The sequence below is a fragment of the Podarcis gaigeae genome, assembly GCF_964106915.1.
Source record: "Podarcis gaigeae genome assembly, chromosome: 9".
In the NCBI taxonomy this organism is placed as follows: domain Eukaryota; kingdom Metazoa; phylum Chordata; class Lepidosauria; order Squamata; family Lacertidae; genus Podarcis; species Podarcis gaigeae.
In genome coordinates, this window is record NC_139685.1 from 55938804 (window position 1) to 55955715 (window position 16912).

Here is a 16912-nt window from a genome sequence, read left to right on the forward strand (position 1 = left end):
TTGGTAGAATAAATGTATAATTTTGTCTCGATCCTGGATTCTACAAGAAAGGTAGCAGAGGCTGTACATATCTTTTGAAACTTTCCTTGGAGCTGCTGAATGAATGCAGTTATTCTTCTGTTATTCTTGCTCTTAATTGCGACTTTAAGCTGGAGAGTTGCACTTTGTAGTACCGAGGCCATTTCTTTCAAAGTTTGAAGTCAGGGAAGAAATGAGCACTCGAAGAGAAGAAAATACCATTTTGGTTCACAAAAGGTATGTTCACCATTATTATTTTTTAGGATGTAGGCAGGGGCTACAGATGTGGTAGACAGAGGGCTTCCTTTTATGTATCAGATTCATATATTCAAAGGCAGGAGGGAAACCTTAGCAACACACATCATAAGCACATGCTGTGCGACTAGAATAGATAACGGCTCATAATTAGGTGCCAGGGCACACTTTTTGTAGAGTACGTTGACTCTCATGTGGAATTGTGAGAACTTAGTCCTGAGATTGAGCATCCAGATTTAAGGCACTTGAAATAGTCTCATTAATCACCTGCTGGTGCTGCAATAGAAAATCAGCAGTAAGCAGTGATTGCAAGTTACAGAAGTGATGAGACCTTTTGGTAGCAAGTACTTGCCATTTCACATGTAACGAGAACAACAAAACAATTTTACGTAATCAATAGGTAGTGCCGAAAGCATAAGTAATAATCTTATTTGATATTTCTCTGCTACATTGAACTGTGGTTGGGAACAAACACTCTCTCAACATTTTTTTTTTTTGAAAAGCTTGCTTTCCCTTTTTTTGTGGAATTAAGAGACTTAAGACGAAGTTAATGGGAACACAAAACTATTGGAGAAAAAGAGGAGAATGGATCACTCTGTCATACCACTTACAGGAGGCTGATGTATCAAATACTTGAGGGCAAGAAGATAATACTCAGCTACCTTCTGTTCTTTGTGGACTACTCCATTCTGATTCAGATCACACTCCAGAGATGACATCATATTCCCAGTGTAAGGCCTTAGATGGCACCCCCAAACTTGGCCCTTCAGATGTTTTGGGACTACAGTTCTCATCATCCCTGACCACTGGTCCTGTTAGCTAGGGATGATGGGAGTTGTAGTCCCAAAGCATCTGGAGGGCCAAGTTTGGGGATGCCTGCCTTAGATGCACCAGAACATTGCTCACAAAACTTGCTCTACGTTAATTCCCAGGTCACCACTGCTCCTTTCCAAGGTTTTAAATTAAATATTAGTGATGCTAGCACAAATGCTAGTCCTAGGAGATGGATTGAAGGCACATGATTGCAACAACCTTGCTAGAGCTGAGTAGGCTTGGGTCTTACCCATGCCAGGATTGGAGACCAGCTGGAAAGCCTTTGTATGCTGCCTTGAGTTCCACTGCAGAAGAATGGCAGTATATAAATGAAATAAATCCATAAGAGACCCTCAGCCCTCATTAGCTTTTCCCACATATCCTGCTGCATGCTGTTACTCGTCTTCTCTCTCCCTGTTCCTGGGACCTGCTGTAGTTTTTGACCATCTCTCTCTTTGCCTTTAGTACCTCTTCCCCAACTTTTCTGTCCAGAAAACGCAGCCCTTGCATAATGGAGAAATACACATACATCACATGCCACAAAGAATCTGTGCACCTGTAACTCTACAACATTGAGTGGAGGTCAGTGTTGGAGGTCGAATTTGTTACTATGATCCTCTGACCTCCTCCATGAAGGATGGTAAGAGCATGGGCAGAGCATCTGTGTGGGCTGGGCAATGTTGTAGTGGAGTGCCTGGCTTACACACTGTTTGAAAGAAGGGCAAAAGAAGAAAGACCATAGTGGGGACAGCAGAAGCAGATGAACGGGGTTCAACATGTAGAAAAGTGAATAAGACTGTCTGACCTCCATATGTTGAACTGAGCTTATGTGCACACAACTTAGATATGAATGCAGTCTGCTTGATCAAGGCCTTGCATTTTTCATGGTTCCTGGTTATGAACCAACTGTATAAGGGAGTTCTGTTTTTACCTGCCAGCCAACATATGGACACCAAGAACAGGGCGATCAGGCAAGCTCATACTTCTCCTTTACACGTTGATCCCACATGGTTTTTGAAGGTGTGAAAAGGGCTCTCGTCAGTGGCGGATGGTAAAAAACTTGCTGACATAATTAAAAATACATCTGAAAAAGGGAAAATGTATTTTTATAGACATTATCTAATGCTAAAAGCACTTATGCAACTAGCTCTGTTTTTCTGTAAAAGTTAGTCTATGTTTTTGTTCTGAAACAGATTAGTGTAAAGAAAGAGCTTCGTTATTCTTTTTTGTAAAAAAAAAAAATCCTCAAAGGAGAATGAGGATTTATTTAAGTTAGATGTAGTTGGAAGCCTAAATCAGGAGCATTAATGGCAATGAGTATACCTAGAGTGGCAACGAAAAGTTCTGCTGAAGCTATTAAGTATGCAATTATGGAGTAAAGGTATATGAAAGAGCAGCTGTGGAAGAATCCTGGGCTTCTTTCAGCAGCAATGTTCCAAGAACAACCAAGGTCTAAGTGTTCCTCTCCCACATCTTTCCCATCCATTCCTGATATTTCTTCAGTGGGCAATGCATAAATCTCTGTATGATGCTCTATCAAAATACCCTGTATTCATTATGCTAAAGCTCTAGGGAGTATAGACTCCGCCTGTGAAGGTTATGAATGGGTTTCTTACATTTACTTCTTTTGTCTAGGCATCTATCCTCATCCTAAAGCACTTAATCATTGTACAGCTTTCAACGCAGCTGATTATTATATACTTGGCGAAATCCCTCATGTATTTTTACAAGTTGCCTGGTTCCGTTCTAAGATGGCTTCATTCATAAAACACCTGACCATACAACAGATGTATCAATAGGTGGCTATTGTTCTCGGGGGGGGGGGGGAGTTGGAGATAATGAATGACATTCTATAGGCTTCTGATCTGCCTCTGTTTAATATTTATATGTAGACTTTGTCAAATTATTCATAGTCAAGAGATCTTGTCTGTTGTTAGTCTACAGTTATGGCAGCTAGATTGAGAAAAGATGAAATATTATCTTCCTTTACTGGCAGCAGATTGGCAGAGACAAATATAACGAAGTTTTCATACTTCCTTTAAAATGACTTTTTGCTTGATTCCTTGGCACTAATACGTTACACAGATATATTTGATAGCTGAATAAGCTTTAAATTGTGTTGCGAAATTCAGAATAACCTCTTCTCTTACTTACAGTGCAGTAGTGCTTTCTAATACAGAAAATTTTAGAAGCTCTGAAAAGTCTTCTTTTCAGTGAGTCCCTTCGGGGATATGGTTATTGGCAAATGCCCAGCTATACCTGCCCAATCCTGGCCTTGGGCTTAATATGCTTTTTGTTCAAACTGTATTTTGATAGTTAAGAGTCGGGTAGAATAATTATTGTAGTGTTTCTTTGTCCAAGTGGTATATGTGTGTGTAAATAAAGATATATATTTAACAAAGTTGCTGGTTAGGCTACCTCGACAGGGTGAAGAGAGTCGTTCTCACTCCCTAGAGTCCCTTGAGGAAGAATGGCATATGAATGTAATCAACTTATAACAGATACTTGAATATATGATACAATCAACCTTCTCAGAGCCCACTTCCATGAGAATTTTGTGTGAGTTCCTTTTGGTCAAAGTGCACATAATATATTCAAGGTCAGGTGCAAATTTAAGTTGAAAATCCAAAATAATTCAGAGGATATCAGCCAAATCCTGGTTCAAATTGTGCATAAAAAGTAGGAAGCAGAATGTGCAAAGACGATTCTATTTTGAGATATTTTGTGCATCCAGTTTGATGTATCAGTTGTGTTCAATTTTCCTTTGTATTTGGCTCCTTTAGTGGAATTCTTGCTAAGAATGATCATATATAATACGCTATGATCAGTTGACTCCTTTTTTTAATGAAATGGTTGTGATATCACAAGAGTGACCTGGAAGAAAGCAAAAGAATACAAGGTACACCTGGGAAAAGGCAGTAACAGAGTAGATTAAGTTCTCAGTGTGGATACAGGTGACTGTCAAAAGATGCTGCTTTTTTTTTTTTAACAATGGCATTAAGAATAAGGTGGTTTTAAAAAGAAGAAAAAGAACAGCCAGACCATAGATGGTTTTTTGACACAGTCCGAATCACTTCATGTATTCGAATTATAAACAATTGAATAGATAGAACATTAAATACTATTCTACTATTGCAGCCTTCTCTTCTGCATCAAATGGGGCAGGGGGAATTTTTCCTCTCATCTGGCTATTGCATAGTTATTGGCTTTATTTATCACAGAAAAGGCTGATTGTTTTATTTTTATTTACTGATGTAGTACCAATCCCAAATAGTTCTCCCACCTTTTCTGAATAAGGACTATAACAAAAAGTCACTCACTTTTGTTTTTAAGGCTTTGACATAATCCTGTCTGTCTTAGTTATTTGTTCCTTGCAAACAAATGTGCAACTTAGTTCATGGCTGTTATGCAACAAGAGGATTAATGAATGTATGAATGCCACTGATGTTTATTTTTTATTTTTTTTAAACTCACTTCTGCAGCTGTCACTAAGCTCCTCTTCAAATGATATATTTATTATGATAGATATGGGAGGGGGATACTTGTACAAAACTTTGAAAGCAATATGCCTGGCTTGGGTTGGCTTCGGTAGAGAGTCTTATGCTTAAATGGATGGCCTGCCTGTGTGGGTTTGTCTGAGATTATTGTAGTGCCAGTGTGCCTGACTTACTAAGTGCCGCCTTTAATCTCAAAGTATTGGGTTTCACTGTCACTGAAATGAGAAACCACTAAGTTCAGTGGCCATTTTAAATTGTCACCGTCATCACAAAAGTCTTGTCAGTCTTGGCTTAAAAATAAAGCCAGAATATCAAGTTTACTGTAAGAAGAGACACATCAGCTTTACAAAGTAATGGACATTAGCTGGACATTAGTTATTAGATACAGCAAATAAATAAATGTGCTGTTTTAAGTTAGTAAGGGTGATATTAAAATAATTAATTAAGGGACACTACATATATTCATGTTTGTAGCTGTTTCATTTGAACACAACAATGCAAACACAGCCTTCGGATACCAAAGACCATTCAGCGAGAATGTACCGACCAGCACAGAAATAATGTATATTTATGTTTGCATTTATTTATTTACACAAAAACATTTGCACCACACCTTTCAGCCCATAAAGACATTTCAAGGCAGCTTACAATCATAGCAGATATAATTACAACAACAACATTTATTTATACCCCGCCCATCTGGCTGAGTTTCCCCAGCCCCTCTGGGTGGCTTCCAATCGAGTGTTAAAAACAATACAGCATTAAATATTAAAAACTTCCCTAAACAGGGCTGGCTTAAAATTACAACAATACACAGCAGAGAGAATTGAAAAGTAGATAAAAACCTAGCCACACATCAGAGATAAAGTGACATCAAGCTAAATACTTGGCAGAATGTCTTGTGTCTCCGTTGAAAGCCACAGGAGCCAATCAGGTCTCTCTAGCAATAGCTCCATGACAAGAAGTCAACATTCCATATCTGAGCCAACTGAGTCTCAGATGGCAACAAGACATGGAGTAGGCCAGCCTCATTAAGATTTGCTTTTACTGACCTGCGTTTTCAAGCTATGGATGATACAGCAGAGTACTGTATGAAGACAGAGTCTGTATATGTGGGCAACCGCCAGTGGAAGACATCTTGCACCATTTATTATATTGCCCACTAAACATTGGACCTAAGACGCAATTTCTCACCCTGCTGTCCATACAGGAAAGATGTCTCTGCTGAGAAGGTACTATGGCTTCTTAGCAATGTAAACATTCTAGTGACTCTTAAAAAGTCACCCTTTTTGCTTTGGCAGCCAAAAAGATCAGAAAGAAGACCCTGGACTGTGAACTGTAATGGAGATGCAGAGATCTGAATAGAGACTATTATTTGTGGCACAGCATCCCTTTTGCTTGTATTTATTTTTGATTCATATTTGTTATGTCCAATGGCTAGTGAAATAAAGTTATTTGGAATGGATTGGACTGGACATGAAGTAAGTCATCAGGTGATGACCACAGTTGGCAGGCAGGCAGGCAGGCTCATGCGGGAGAAAGCATAAGCATATAAGAAGTGTTTCCTGGATCAGGCCAGTGGCCCATCTAATTCAGCATCCTGTTCTCACAGTGGCCACCCAGATGCTTTTGGGAAACCAGGAAGCAGGACTCAAGCACAAGAACACTCTTGTGGTTTCCAGAAACAGATATTCAGAGGCCTTTTTGCATCTGACAAATAGTTTTCAATTTTTTCAAACAGTGTAGGTGAACTTTGAATCATTTGTAAAGAAGACTGTTATTAACTGAATTTTTCCCCAGAGGAAAATGGTTTGTAAGTTTCTCGACCAAAGATGTCGAGAAACTCAAGCAAAGTCACAGAGAAAATCAAAGCAGAGGTAGAAATGCCTCTAACTTCTTTCCTCTGGTGTTGATAAAGAGATCTATGTGCTGAAGCAGGCTTCCATTCTTGAGCCACTTGCTGCATTTGTAAGCATGGGATGTTTTCTTGCCCGTATGAATGTGCATCTGCATTCTGCCACAGCTAGTCATGCATCATACCATGCTGAAAAGCTAATCATGCATAATACCATTATTATATTCCTTTCCAGTTATCCTAGCTGGAATGTGCCTTTTTCACTGATGCCATACACTGGGTATTATGTGTGTGTATGTATGTATATATGTGTGTGTGTGTGTTGCCATTTTACTGCCCATTCACTTAGTTTGGACAGCTCCTTTTGAGGCTCTTCACAGTCACATATTGTCTTAACCACTCTGAGCAATTTGGCATCATCAACAAATTTGGCTACCTCACTGCTCACCCCTAACTCATCAGTCTTTATTACAGTCCAGAGACCCAACAAATTGTTACAAAGCAATACAGAATTCATACAGCCTACCTCCAGGTTAAACAAGCATTTTGTTCAGAATGTAGGGATCATTGGATCATATAGGGATCACTAATTTATGAACAAGTTTTAAAACACAGGTCCCAATACAAATCCTTGGGGGGACTTCACTTTCTCCAACCTTCCACTGGGAGAACTGTCCATTTATTTCTACTCTCTACTTCCTGTTTCTTAGCCAGTTACAAAAGGACCTCTTTTCTTTTTCCATGACTCCAAGTTCCTGTCTTGTGTCTTACTAAGCTTAAGTCTTTCATGAGGAACTTTATGAAAAGCCTTTTGAAAGTCTAAGTACGCAATGTCAATATCTTAAGGACTGACATGGAGTATGGAGCAAGCTCTGGAGAGTAGGACTTGAACCAATGGATACAAATTACAAGAAATAGATTCTGCCTAACATTAGGAGGAACTTTCTGACAGTAAGAGCTTTTCGACAGTGGAATGTTCTCCCTTGGAATGTTGTGGACTCTCCTTCATTGAAGGCTTTTAAGGAGAGATTGTATGGCCATCCATCATGAATGCTTTAGTTGAGATTCCTGCATTGCAAGAGATTGGACTAGATGACCCTTAAGGTCCCTTCCAGTTCTACAATTCTATGTTTCTATGACCTGGACCCTTCTGACTTAAAAGTACCTGTCTTTAGAACTGTACCCTTAGAAAGGATACAAAATAATATATTTTAATATAATATTAATATTATCCTTTAAATTTCTCTGAGAAATTTGCCTTTAAATTCCTTATTATCAGTGCAACTCAATTAAACCGGTTTGTAAAAATGCAGATGTGATTGTTTGTGTTGTCTTTTTACAGCATGTTTTTGTGTCTTGATAAGGAAAACATTTGCTATGACAAAGTAGTAATGCATTGGAATGGCAAACTGAAACTACAAGAAGGCTTTCATTCCATGCTAGTATAGAATGACTCTGCCTGCTTATTTCAGCTGTCCTTCAGTCATGTCTATCAAGTAAGTGACAGCAGCTATTTCTGTGTTTGCCAAGGTGAATATATGAGGTTCCTCTATTTTGTGCTAGCTAAAACAAAATGTAACATCTCTTAAGAAGATTTTCTCTGCACCCCCCCCCACCAAAACAGTAGGACTTGTCAGGGTTGTCATGAATTCTGCTCATATTGATCCAGAGCAGATTCCAGCGTATAGTTCGCAGAGTAAAATAAACTTAAACACCATTGCAGGTTTCTCAAAAAAATAGACCAGAGGCGATTAATATTTCATCCAGCAGAGCTTTACAATGTAATTAGGATTGGCACTGTCCATAAGAAATCCAGTTGCAGCAGACTTAACTTAAACTTACAATAATTTATAAAACACTAAAACCTTAACACTAAGCATACTACATACAGAACACCACACCAGAAGGAATGAGAGGTAAAAAGTGAAACTCAGGCTCCTTGTGGCCTGTTATTATGGGACGCAATGACCTTGAGTGAAAGAGGTAAGAGCACTAGTTCAAACCGGCTGTTTCTCTGAAGGAATAACCCAAACCTCAGGAAGCTTCTGCTTGTTTCTAGGCAGAATATAAACTTGCTTGAAGAAGAGCCCTCTTGAATGAATCAATTGGAATAGGAAAGATCTTTACATATCAGATCAATACTTTCTTTACCAAGAAATGCAAACTGACAAGGGTTTTTTTAATAATAATAATAATAGTAATAGTAATAATCAGAGAATTGCAGGGTGCTAGCATGAGATTTATTTCCAATTATTAATTCTAGTGATGGTCTTGGCTCCCATTGAATTCACTTGGATAACAAGTGGAGGTATTTTATTTTTAAACTGAAATCATTGCATTTAATTTTCAATCCTCAAAGTCACAGTGGTAGTAGCTATGGTACAAGCACGCTGTGGCACAAGCATGATAGGGAGATCAGATCTTCTTTCTGTGCATAGTTGCATTGTTACTGCCAAGCCAGGAACTCTTCTCTGGGGTTTGGTAATGCTTACCTCTTCAATGGAGTGACCATTATGAACTAGCACACATCCAAACCTGAGCAGTTGCCCCTGTAAAAACATTTCCCAAGAGCAACCGAGGTCCTTCTCACTGGCATATTACTAGCGCACCAGAATCAAGAGAAACAAGATAAAACCAGAAGCCATGCTTCTTTCTTCCCCTGGCTAAGGCACTAATGCTGCAGTAGTCCATGCCAGGTCTATGCCTGGATTGGGGTTTGGGAAGAAAAAGGGAGTGTCCTTATTCCCAGCTGCTGAAGAACAATAAATAACGTTTTCCCTGCAAAGCTTTTATTTCAAATGTTTTAGGTTGGTGCAATAAATATGCAAAGTGCTGGTCTGGTCTTAGGTGCAGCAGGCCATGCACATAGTTAATCCAAGGCACAGTTATACAAAGGCAGGTGATCTATCTAATCAAAGCTTAGACATTGGTCTGGCACTTGACACATTCCTTGCTATCCTATATAAAGCAATGGACTGGGCTCAGCTTAGTGCATCTATACCTTAGCTACCAACCTGGCACTCCGCCTTCAATGTGGGATCTGCTGCACATTCTTACATCTCCTGTGGTTTCTCCAGGACTGAGGTAATGGAAGGGGTATCTCTGCCCTCTTTGCAGAAGCAAGGCTAGACCCAGCATCTGATCACTCCAGTATGGGTGGCACAAGAGGCACCGTGAAGTAGTCAGAGACAGGCTCCAGCAGCTGTGAAGAAGAGGGAGGTGGGGCTCACAGCACTTGCTGTGGGTTCAGGTGAGGTGAGAGAAAAGGCTGAGGGAAAGGCTGCACCCCACTTGACCCCTGCTTAGAATCCTTACTATCAGGCTCCCCCGTGTCTGGAAGAACCCCCACCCTATCCTACTGGAGCCCTCCCCATTACCCTCCAATAAGCTATCCATTTGTATGGTCCTGTCCTGGCCAACCCATGACAGGGAGTTTGAGAGCTGAGTGGTTACAAACACGTTCTTGCACAGCTCAGATTTTAATCTGAGCCAAAGAAGAATTCAGGGACCTTGTAACAGTCATCTTTTCTTTTGAAGTGAATATTAGGGCCCCCCAAAGTCTGTATTTGGACCAGAGCCCAGTGAGTTTTGCAAGATGACAAGTAAATTCCATGATCTGTACAAGATTCCAACCGCTTCCTTGATTTCATATTTTATTTTTGTTGAAAGCCATCAAAACCCTATTCTATTAGTGATAGGGGAGCGTCATGTCTGGATGGACTCTTAGTGCATATAATTAGACTGGCTTGTCATTATACTGTAATCAATAGCTTGGTTGAAAAAACAGTATACGTATATTTTAAAAATATAGATTTTACCTTTATCTGCTTTATTTTGCTGGTTATATTTAAAGCTAAGATTTAACAGATCCTGTAACTTGTTCAGACAGTTCATGATAGCAAGGGATTGAAATATAAACCAACACAGTTTCTGAAATTAAATTGATTAATGCTATCCTCAGCAACAACTTGTTTAAAATACCTCTCTAGAGAAGCAGGAAAATAGCACCAGATCTTGCTGTTCTACTTAAAACATTGAATGCTTTATAAGTAGCCATCAAGTTGAACTACTGTACACTGTTTTTTCTGTGTATTATTTGGTTTCATTAATCTTCATGACACCAGTTTGTTCCACCGAGAAGTCACCTTTCTTTCTCAGAGGCTTTAAAACTGAAAGTGACATTTAAAACAAGAGGTTGTTTCTAAAGTGCTTTGTGTTGGTAAGGTATTACTTGGCACAGAAATTACTGCCTGTACTTAAACATTAATTAATTGTTTTGAGATTAATTGTGACTTTTATATTGGACCAGGAATTGCAATACATGTGGTACTGTACACGGGGATCCCTATTCTGCATGTAGAAAGGAAGGCATGGAATTCTGCTGCAGAATCCTTTTCCAAGCTAATAGCTAGAACATATGGATAGGGAGATAACAAACAATTGCCTTTTCTATGCCAGAGATTCTGCAGAATGCTGTACTTGAGTCTCTTGCACAAGCTGGCCCAGAATTCAGCATTTCCCTCTGCTTCTCCTGGAAACGCATTGCTGCCTTAAAAGGGAGAGGAAATAAAATTTTAAAAGGGAGAGGAAATAGGGCTTTATACATTATCCCTTGATGCTCAGACACAAATGCAGTTTGCCAGCTCTTCTCCTTTTGCATGGTGGAGTAATACTAACAACAGCCAATCTATCCTACAACCACATTTTTGATATTATTAGTGATGGCACGTCAATTAAATGTTTAGGGATTAATTTATGAAAACAAGTTCTCATCAACTGTATTGTCCCAGAACACTGTCCAGCAGGATACAGGCAAGCAAGTCTATAAGTCTAAAGGAGTCCGGGAACTGCCATCTTTCTTTCTCTTCAATGCATCTGGAATGGTGCTACATTAAGACTCAGTGTTCTTCAAGCATTATATTATGGGATGGCATGGCAGCTGAGATGAGCTTAGGGCTACTGTTCCTAGCTACATCAAGCGGCCAGGAAAATATATATTACAAAAAGAAGAAAATGTTTAAGATGCTGCCCATCTTTACCGGTAATCTGAAACCGACCTCAGTATGTTACAACTTTTGCTTAGGACTTGAAACATTTGAGGTTTTTCCCTCCAACATTTGTCTATTCCAACACACAGCCACATCCAGAATGTGCAGAAAAATCCAGCCAGCCCTGCAGATGTCCCTAGACTGCAACTTCTATTATCCTTGATAATTGGCCACTTTGATTAGTGCTGGTGGGAGTTGGGAGTCCAACAACATTATGGAGGGCTACAGGTTCCTCATCCCCACTTTATTTCAAAGGTTAAAACATAATGCCTGTCAGTATTTCAGATCTATTTCAGATGACAGTGCAGTGCAGTGCAGTGCAGAAATGTGCAGTGTAGGTAACTGGGAGAGGCCTTAATAATGGCATCGTGGCTCTGGATTTCATGTAAGGCAACAAGCAAAGATTGCTTTATTTCAGGTGTTCTGAGTTACTCTGTTTTGACTAAGTTGTTCAGCTTTTTTATTGCAAAATCTCAAAAGAATTATGATGTTTTTGAGCTATCTTTCTGGAATTAGCCAAAAACTTCTGACATGGGTTGCCATATGTGTCCAGATTTTTCAGGGTATTTTTGCAATTTCCGCCTGAACACAGTGCATGACAGCTGAATCCTGGGTGTGTCCAGGAAATTCCGGACATATGGCAACCCTAGTTTTCACTAACCACTGCTGCAAGCAAGACTTTTTCATTGTTACTAGTATGTTACACATGTGCTGGACACTTCTGTTGTTATTTAAACCACTGAGGCATTCATAGTTTTGTTGTTATTGTTTAAGGCTGCAATCCATTACACACTTGCCTAGAAATGAGCACGGCATACCTCTCAGTAAACATGCGTAGCACTAGATGTGCTAGGCAAGGCAAGCAGTACAATGACATGAAATAAGTAGTGCCAATGAATTCTGTGGCATTTCTGCTGAGGGTGGGACAAGGAAGATTATTTTTCTGGAAAGACCATTTGGAGGCATTTGTGGTTGAATCGTGATCAGTGGCGTAGTGTGGGGGGTGCAGGGGGGGCCGGCCGCACCGGGCGCAACATCTGGGGGTTAGGGGGCGCAAATCCACGGGTTAGGGGGCACAAATTACTTGCCTTGCCCCGGGTGCTGACAACCCACGCTACGCCACTGATCGTGATGTCACTGATCCCATTCTGGGTGTCACATTGACTTCATGCATGTACTAACCCACTTCAGTTGCACTCCTCAATTACAAATCGGAAACTGTTTGCTTTTCAGGTCCTCCTGGTAAACGAGGCAAGCGAGGAAGAAGAGGAGAGATTGGTATGTTTCAGATTTAAAAGTAATGCTTCTGGTGTGTGTGTTTTCAGCATCACCTGGTTCATTCTGTGAAGGCATGCTTCATTTTGTGAAGGCATGCTGATACTGTTTCATATATGAAAAGCAATTTTTATAGTATTTTTTCCCCAAAGAAACTTAAAAATATAAAAACAGTAACAACAAAACAGGTGTAACAAATCAAAGCTTTCAACAGCTTACTGACAACCATACCACAAGAGGAGAAGCGTGAGAGCCCTAGGCAACTCATCCTCATAAATCAAATGAAACCACTGTGATTTGGCATAGCATTTCAGTAGTCCTTGGAGCCTTTAAATGTCATAAACACATGACATTATTAACAAATGAAACTAATTTGATTTCTGTTAGAAAAAGACCTTGTAAGTTTAGTTAACTACACAATAAAATCACATTGTTAAAAATGAAAGTCTGACTATATTTAAAGCAAACTTCAAGGACAGCTGTTGCTATTATGTGCCCCCTTTGCAACATACTTGAGTCGGAAGAAAAAGGGAAGCATAAAAGCTAATGAAAAGTCATTGATTTGATGGCTACAGCTGCTCCTGAAAGAAATATTAGATGTGATTTGCAGACCTCTGATCATGTTCTCTAGAACATTTGTACAAAAAGCTTCTGAGTGTAAATAATTGGAAAAATGTGCTAATATTGCTTCATAAAGTGTGACATTTTTAATGGGGAACATTTTATAAGTAGGCCTTGAAAGGAGTTGATTAGAAAAGAAAGTTTGCCTGTCTTAGGAAAAGTAGAAGGAGTAACTGTAGATTCAAGCAATTCTGCCTTGGTGTTAAGTTTAAATCCAAGAGGAGAAAGGGAGGGAGTTCCTATGAGTCAGACTACAAGGGTTGCAGAACTGTATGTTTAAGAAAAATTCTGTAGACAGAGATGTACTTGTGAACACAAAGTATTTTGTACATGAGATGGCTTGGCACTCGCAGCAAAATAATGATCTTTAATGCTGGGTGAGAAGAATGAAAATGCCACTACTTTCATCAAAAAAATATCTATATGGACACTCTATATGAATACCTTTCAAGTTTTCATAAACTTACATATATTTGTCTTTCTTTCCTTGTCTTTTCTTTTCGTAGGACCTCCTGTAAGTACAACTGATATACTATTGGATCATCTATGGTTATCATGAATGAGTCAGAAAGTGCTTTTGAAAACTGGTAAAAATTATGAATATGTTAAATGTACCAAGTATCATCCTAAATACATTCTCAGTTATTAATATGCTATAAACATCAAATGGTTTTTCAGTATTATTTTTTATCTTGTTTTGGGTTTTGCCTTTTACATTTTGAAGCAGAACAGTATACATGAACGCTGGAAGCAGGTTATTATTATTACTATTTGTTTGTATACTACATTTCAGCCAAAAAAGCCCCCAATGCAGTGAGCAGCACATTAAAACAAAATATACAGCAGAGTACAATAAAAAGTCACAACACAGAATGGCAAGAAGAAAGCCTTTCCAAACTAGTGGCTGAAAAGATGCTGTTACCAACCCAACAATCCTACACACTTAGAGGCTAGAAGCCTGAACAGACAATGGGGGAAAGCTCATTCCATCTAAAACAGGGGTCTGCAACCCGCGGCTCCGGAGCCGCATGTGGCTCTTTTACACCTTTGCCGCGGCTCCGGGGCGGATACTAGCGAGGGGAGGAGGCGCATTGTGCGCCCTGACACTCCCCACTGTGACGAGCGCTGTACTGGCTGTGATGTCGCATGGGGGCGGTGCGTGCGTTAGTCACGCACTGTCCCGACGTCACCTTCCCACCCGCTGTCAGATCGCGGCTCTGGAGATATATTTGTTTTAAATGTCGCAATGGTTTTGCGGCTCCCAGTTTTTTTTCTTCTTCGGAAATGGGTCCAAGTGGCTCTTTTTGTCTTAAAGGTTGCAGACCCCTGATCTAAAAGAATGCTCTTACCACCAACCCCAGTCTATCAATTCAGCGTTAGAATGTTTTAGAACAGAACAGAAAGTAATATGCTGACTTTTTTCTGGTGGCGTCTCTTTCTGGCTTCTGTAGTGGAACCCCTCTCCAACACACCTCACATGTGGCTGAAGGGCTTTGAGATACATCCAATTTAATCTGTGATTAAAAGGTGAGATCAGAGAAACCAAATCACACTTTGCCAACAGCCCTGGAAATTCACTTTTATGGTAGAGAAATGAGCAGCAGCAACAGCGGCAAGAAGAGGAACAAAGTCCATCTTGTCCATTGGTATCCCATTCTTCATATGTAACAGGCCACACATATACTATTAAGAGTGAACAAGCCTTACACGAAACCAGTGGTTCAACTTTGGAATATGACTAGTCATATCTAAGTAAAATCAGATTGTTTTGCAGTCAGTAGATCATGTGAAAATTGTTATTATTTTCTTACGACAGTTAATAGTAATGAGAATTGCTTTGTTATAACTGGAGCTTCTGTTTGTCAGAATTTACTCCAGTAGGTTTTTTGTATGATTAAGAAAGGGGTGGGGCCCTCCACTGTTGTTGAGTTACAACTCCCATCATACTTAACATTAGCCATGCTCGCTAAAGCGGATGGGGGTTGAAATCCAGCAATATCTCAAGAGTCACTGGTTCCCCTTCCTCTGGATAAAGAGTACCATGAATCTGGAAACCTCCTGCTCCATCTGATTGATCCTTCCTTCTCAACATACAACACTTGTTCAGTGGCCTTTTCATTACTGTAATTCATATCCTTATTTAAAGCTGGGGGATTTTGGCTCAAGCTCTGCCCTGCAGAGGGAAGAGCAGAGATAGGTAGATTTTGGCACAGCAAAATTACAACAAATGTGGCAGAAGCTTCCTTCAAGCCACCAGAGCCCATTCATTGGAAAAATCAGTCCACCATATGGAAACATTTGGGTAATGTTGGAATACAACAATAGGAGCAAACAGGAATAGCAACTGTGGCGTATTGGGCCCTAGATTTGTTTACCCCCAAAATAGTTTCAGCTTTTTTCCTTCCGTTCTCACATTATAGACAAAGGACACATTTATCGCTGGTTTTTTATGATTGTTCATGATGTGTAACTAAAGTGTTTGTTTGACTTACTGGGTTTTCTGCCATCTGCAAAGCACCTGCTGCAACCTAAATCCAGTGAAGGAGACCACATATATTAGGGTTACCAGACATCCCTGGTTCCCAGGGACAGTCCCCGGATTTGCAAATCTGTCCCCAGGAAATGTGGCATTGGCAGCCTTAGCAGCCCGGAGCCAGCCTGGTAGCGCAGTTGGCTCTGGCTGGTTTCAGTAGCTGCTCACTGCTGCTGCCGCTGCCACTGCCAAAGGGGAAGTGGGGACGTTCAGTGGTACAGATCTCCTGCCCCCTTCCCCCTTTGTTTTGACAAAGGCTCGGGAGTCATGGTTGAGTGCTTGTTGCCTAGGAGGGGCGCAAGGCGCATGGTTTCTCTGCCAGGCAAGGTGCAAAGCCCTTCTTTTGCACCCTGTAAAACAAAAATGTGCAGAGTTTTTTTTTAAAAAAACCTGGGCAACAGCCACTCGCCTGTGACTGGTGAGCCCCCCCCCCCCCGATCAGTCAAAACAAAGGAGGAAGGGGGCAGGAGATCGGGGAAAGCTTGGGAATCATGGGCGGGTGGTGCGCTGTTGCCCAGTTTTTAAAAATCTCTGCACATTTATGTTTCACAGCGTGCGAAAGAAGGGCTTTGCATGTGTGCTTGGGCCCCAGGGTCTTTTGCCTCACCATCCCCACTACTGACTCCCTGTTGCTTAAAAAAAAAAAAGTGTCCCCGGATTCATTGAAAAAAATCTGGTAACCATAACATATATGGACTTTGGTTGACCCCACCTCCTGGTCCATGCTGCAGTCCTATTTAGCTGAACCTGAGCTACCACAGGTGATTTGCATATGCATGTGAAACCACCAAAGTGTTTGGTAATAGTCTGAAAGATAGCATCTTGATGGAGAGAGATAAGCTTTCTTTGCTTCTTTCACATTTGCGTGTTGAGTCCCACAATTGCCACCCCCACAAAATTCACACTTCACACATAATTTTTTGTTTAGGTTTTTGGCATAATTTTGGCCACAACTTTATTCAGATACAAAAATGTGAGTGGTTGCTTAGGCATTGGT

General features: G+C 40.3%; 1 protein-coding gene across 1 annotated transcript in view; it reads left to right on the plus strand.

Moving 5' to 3' along the window:
• Window positions 1-16912, plus strand: part of COL25A1 (collagen type XXV alpha 1 chain) — a 292587-nt gene that overhangs the window by 127832 nt on the left and 147843 nt on the right. Inside the window, exons 3-4 of the mRNA XM_083756612.1 lie at window positions 12720-12764; window positions 13889-13896. Coding sequence (XP_083612738.1) covers window positions 12720-12764; window positions 13889-13896 — 53 coding nt within the window. The remainder of the gene's footprint in view (window positions 1-12719; window positions 12765-13888; window positions 13897-16912) is intronic.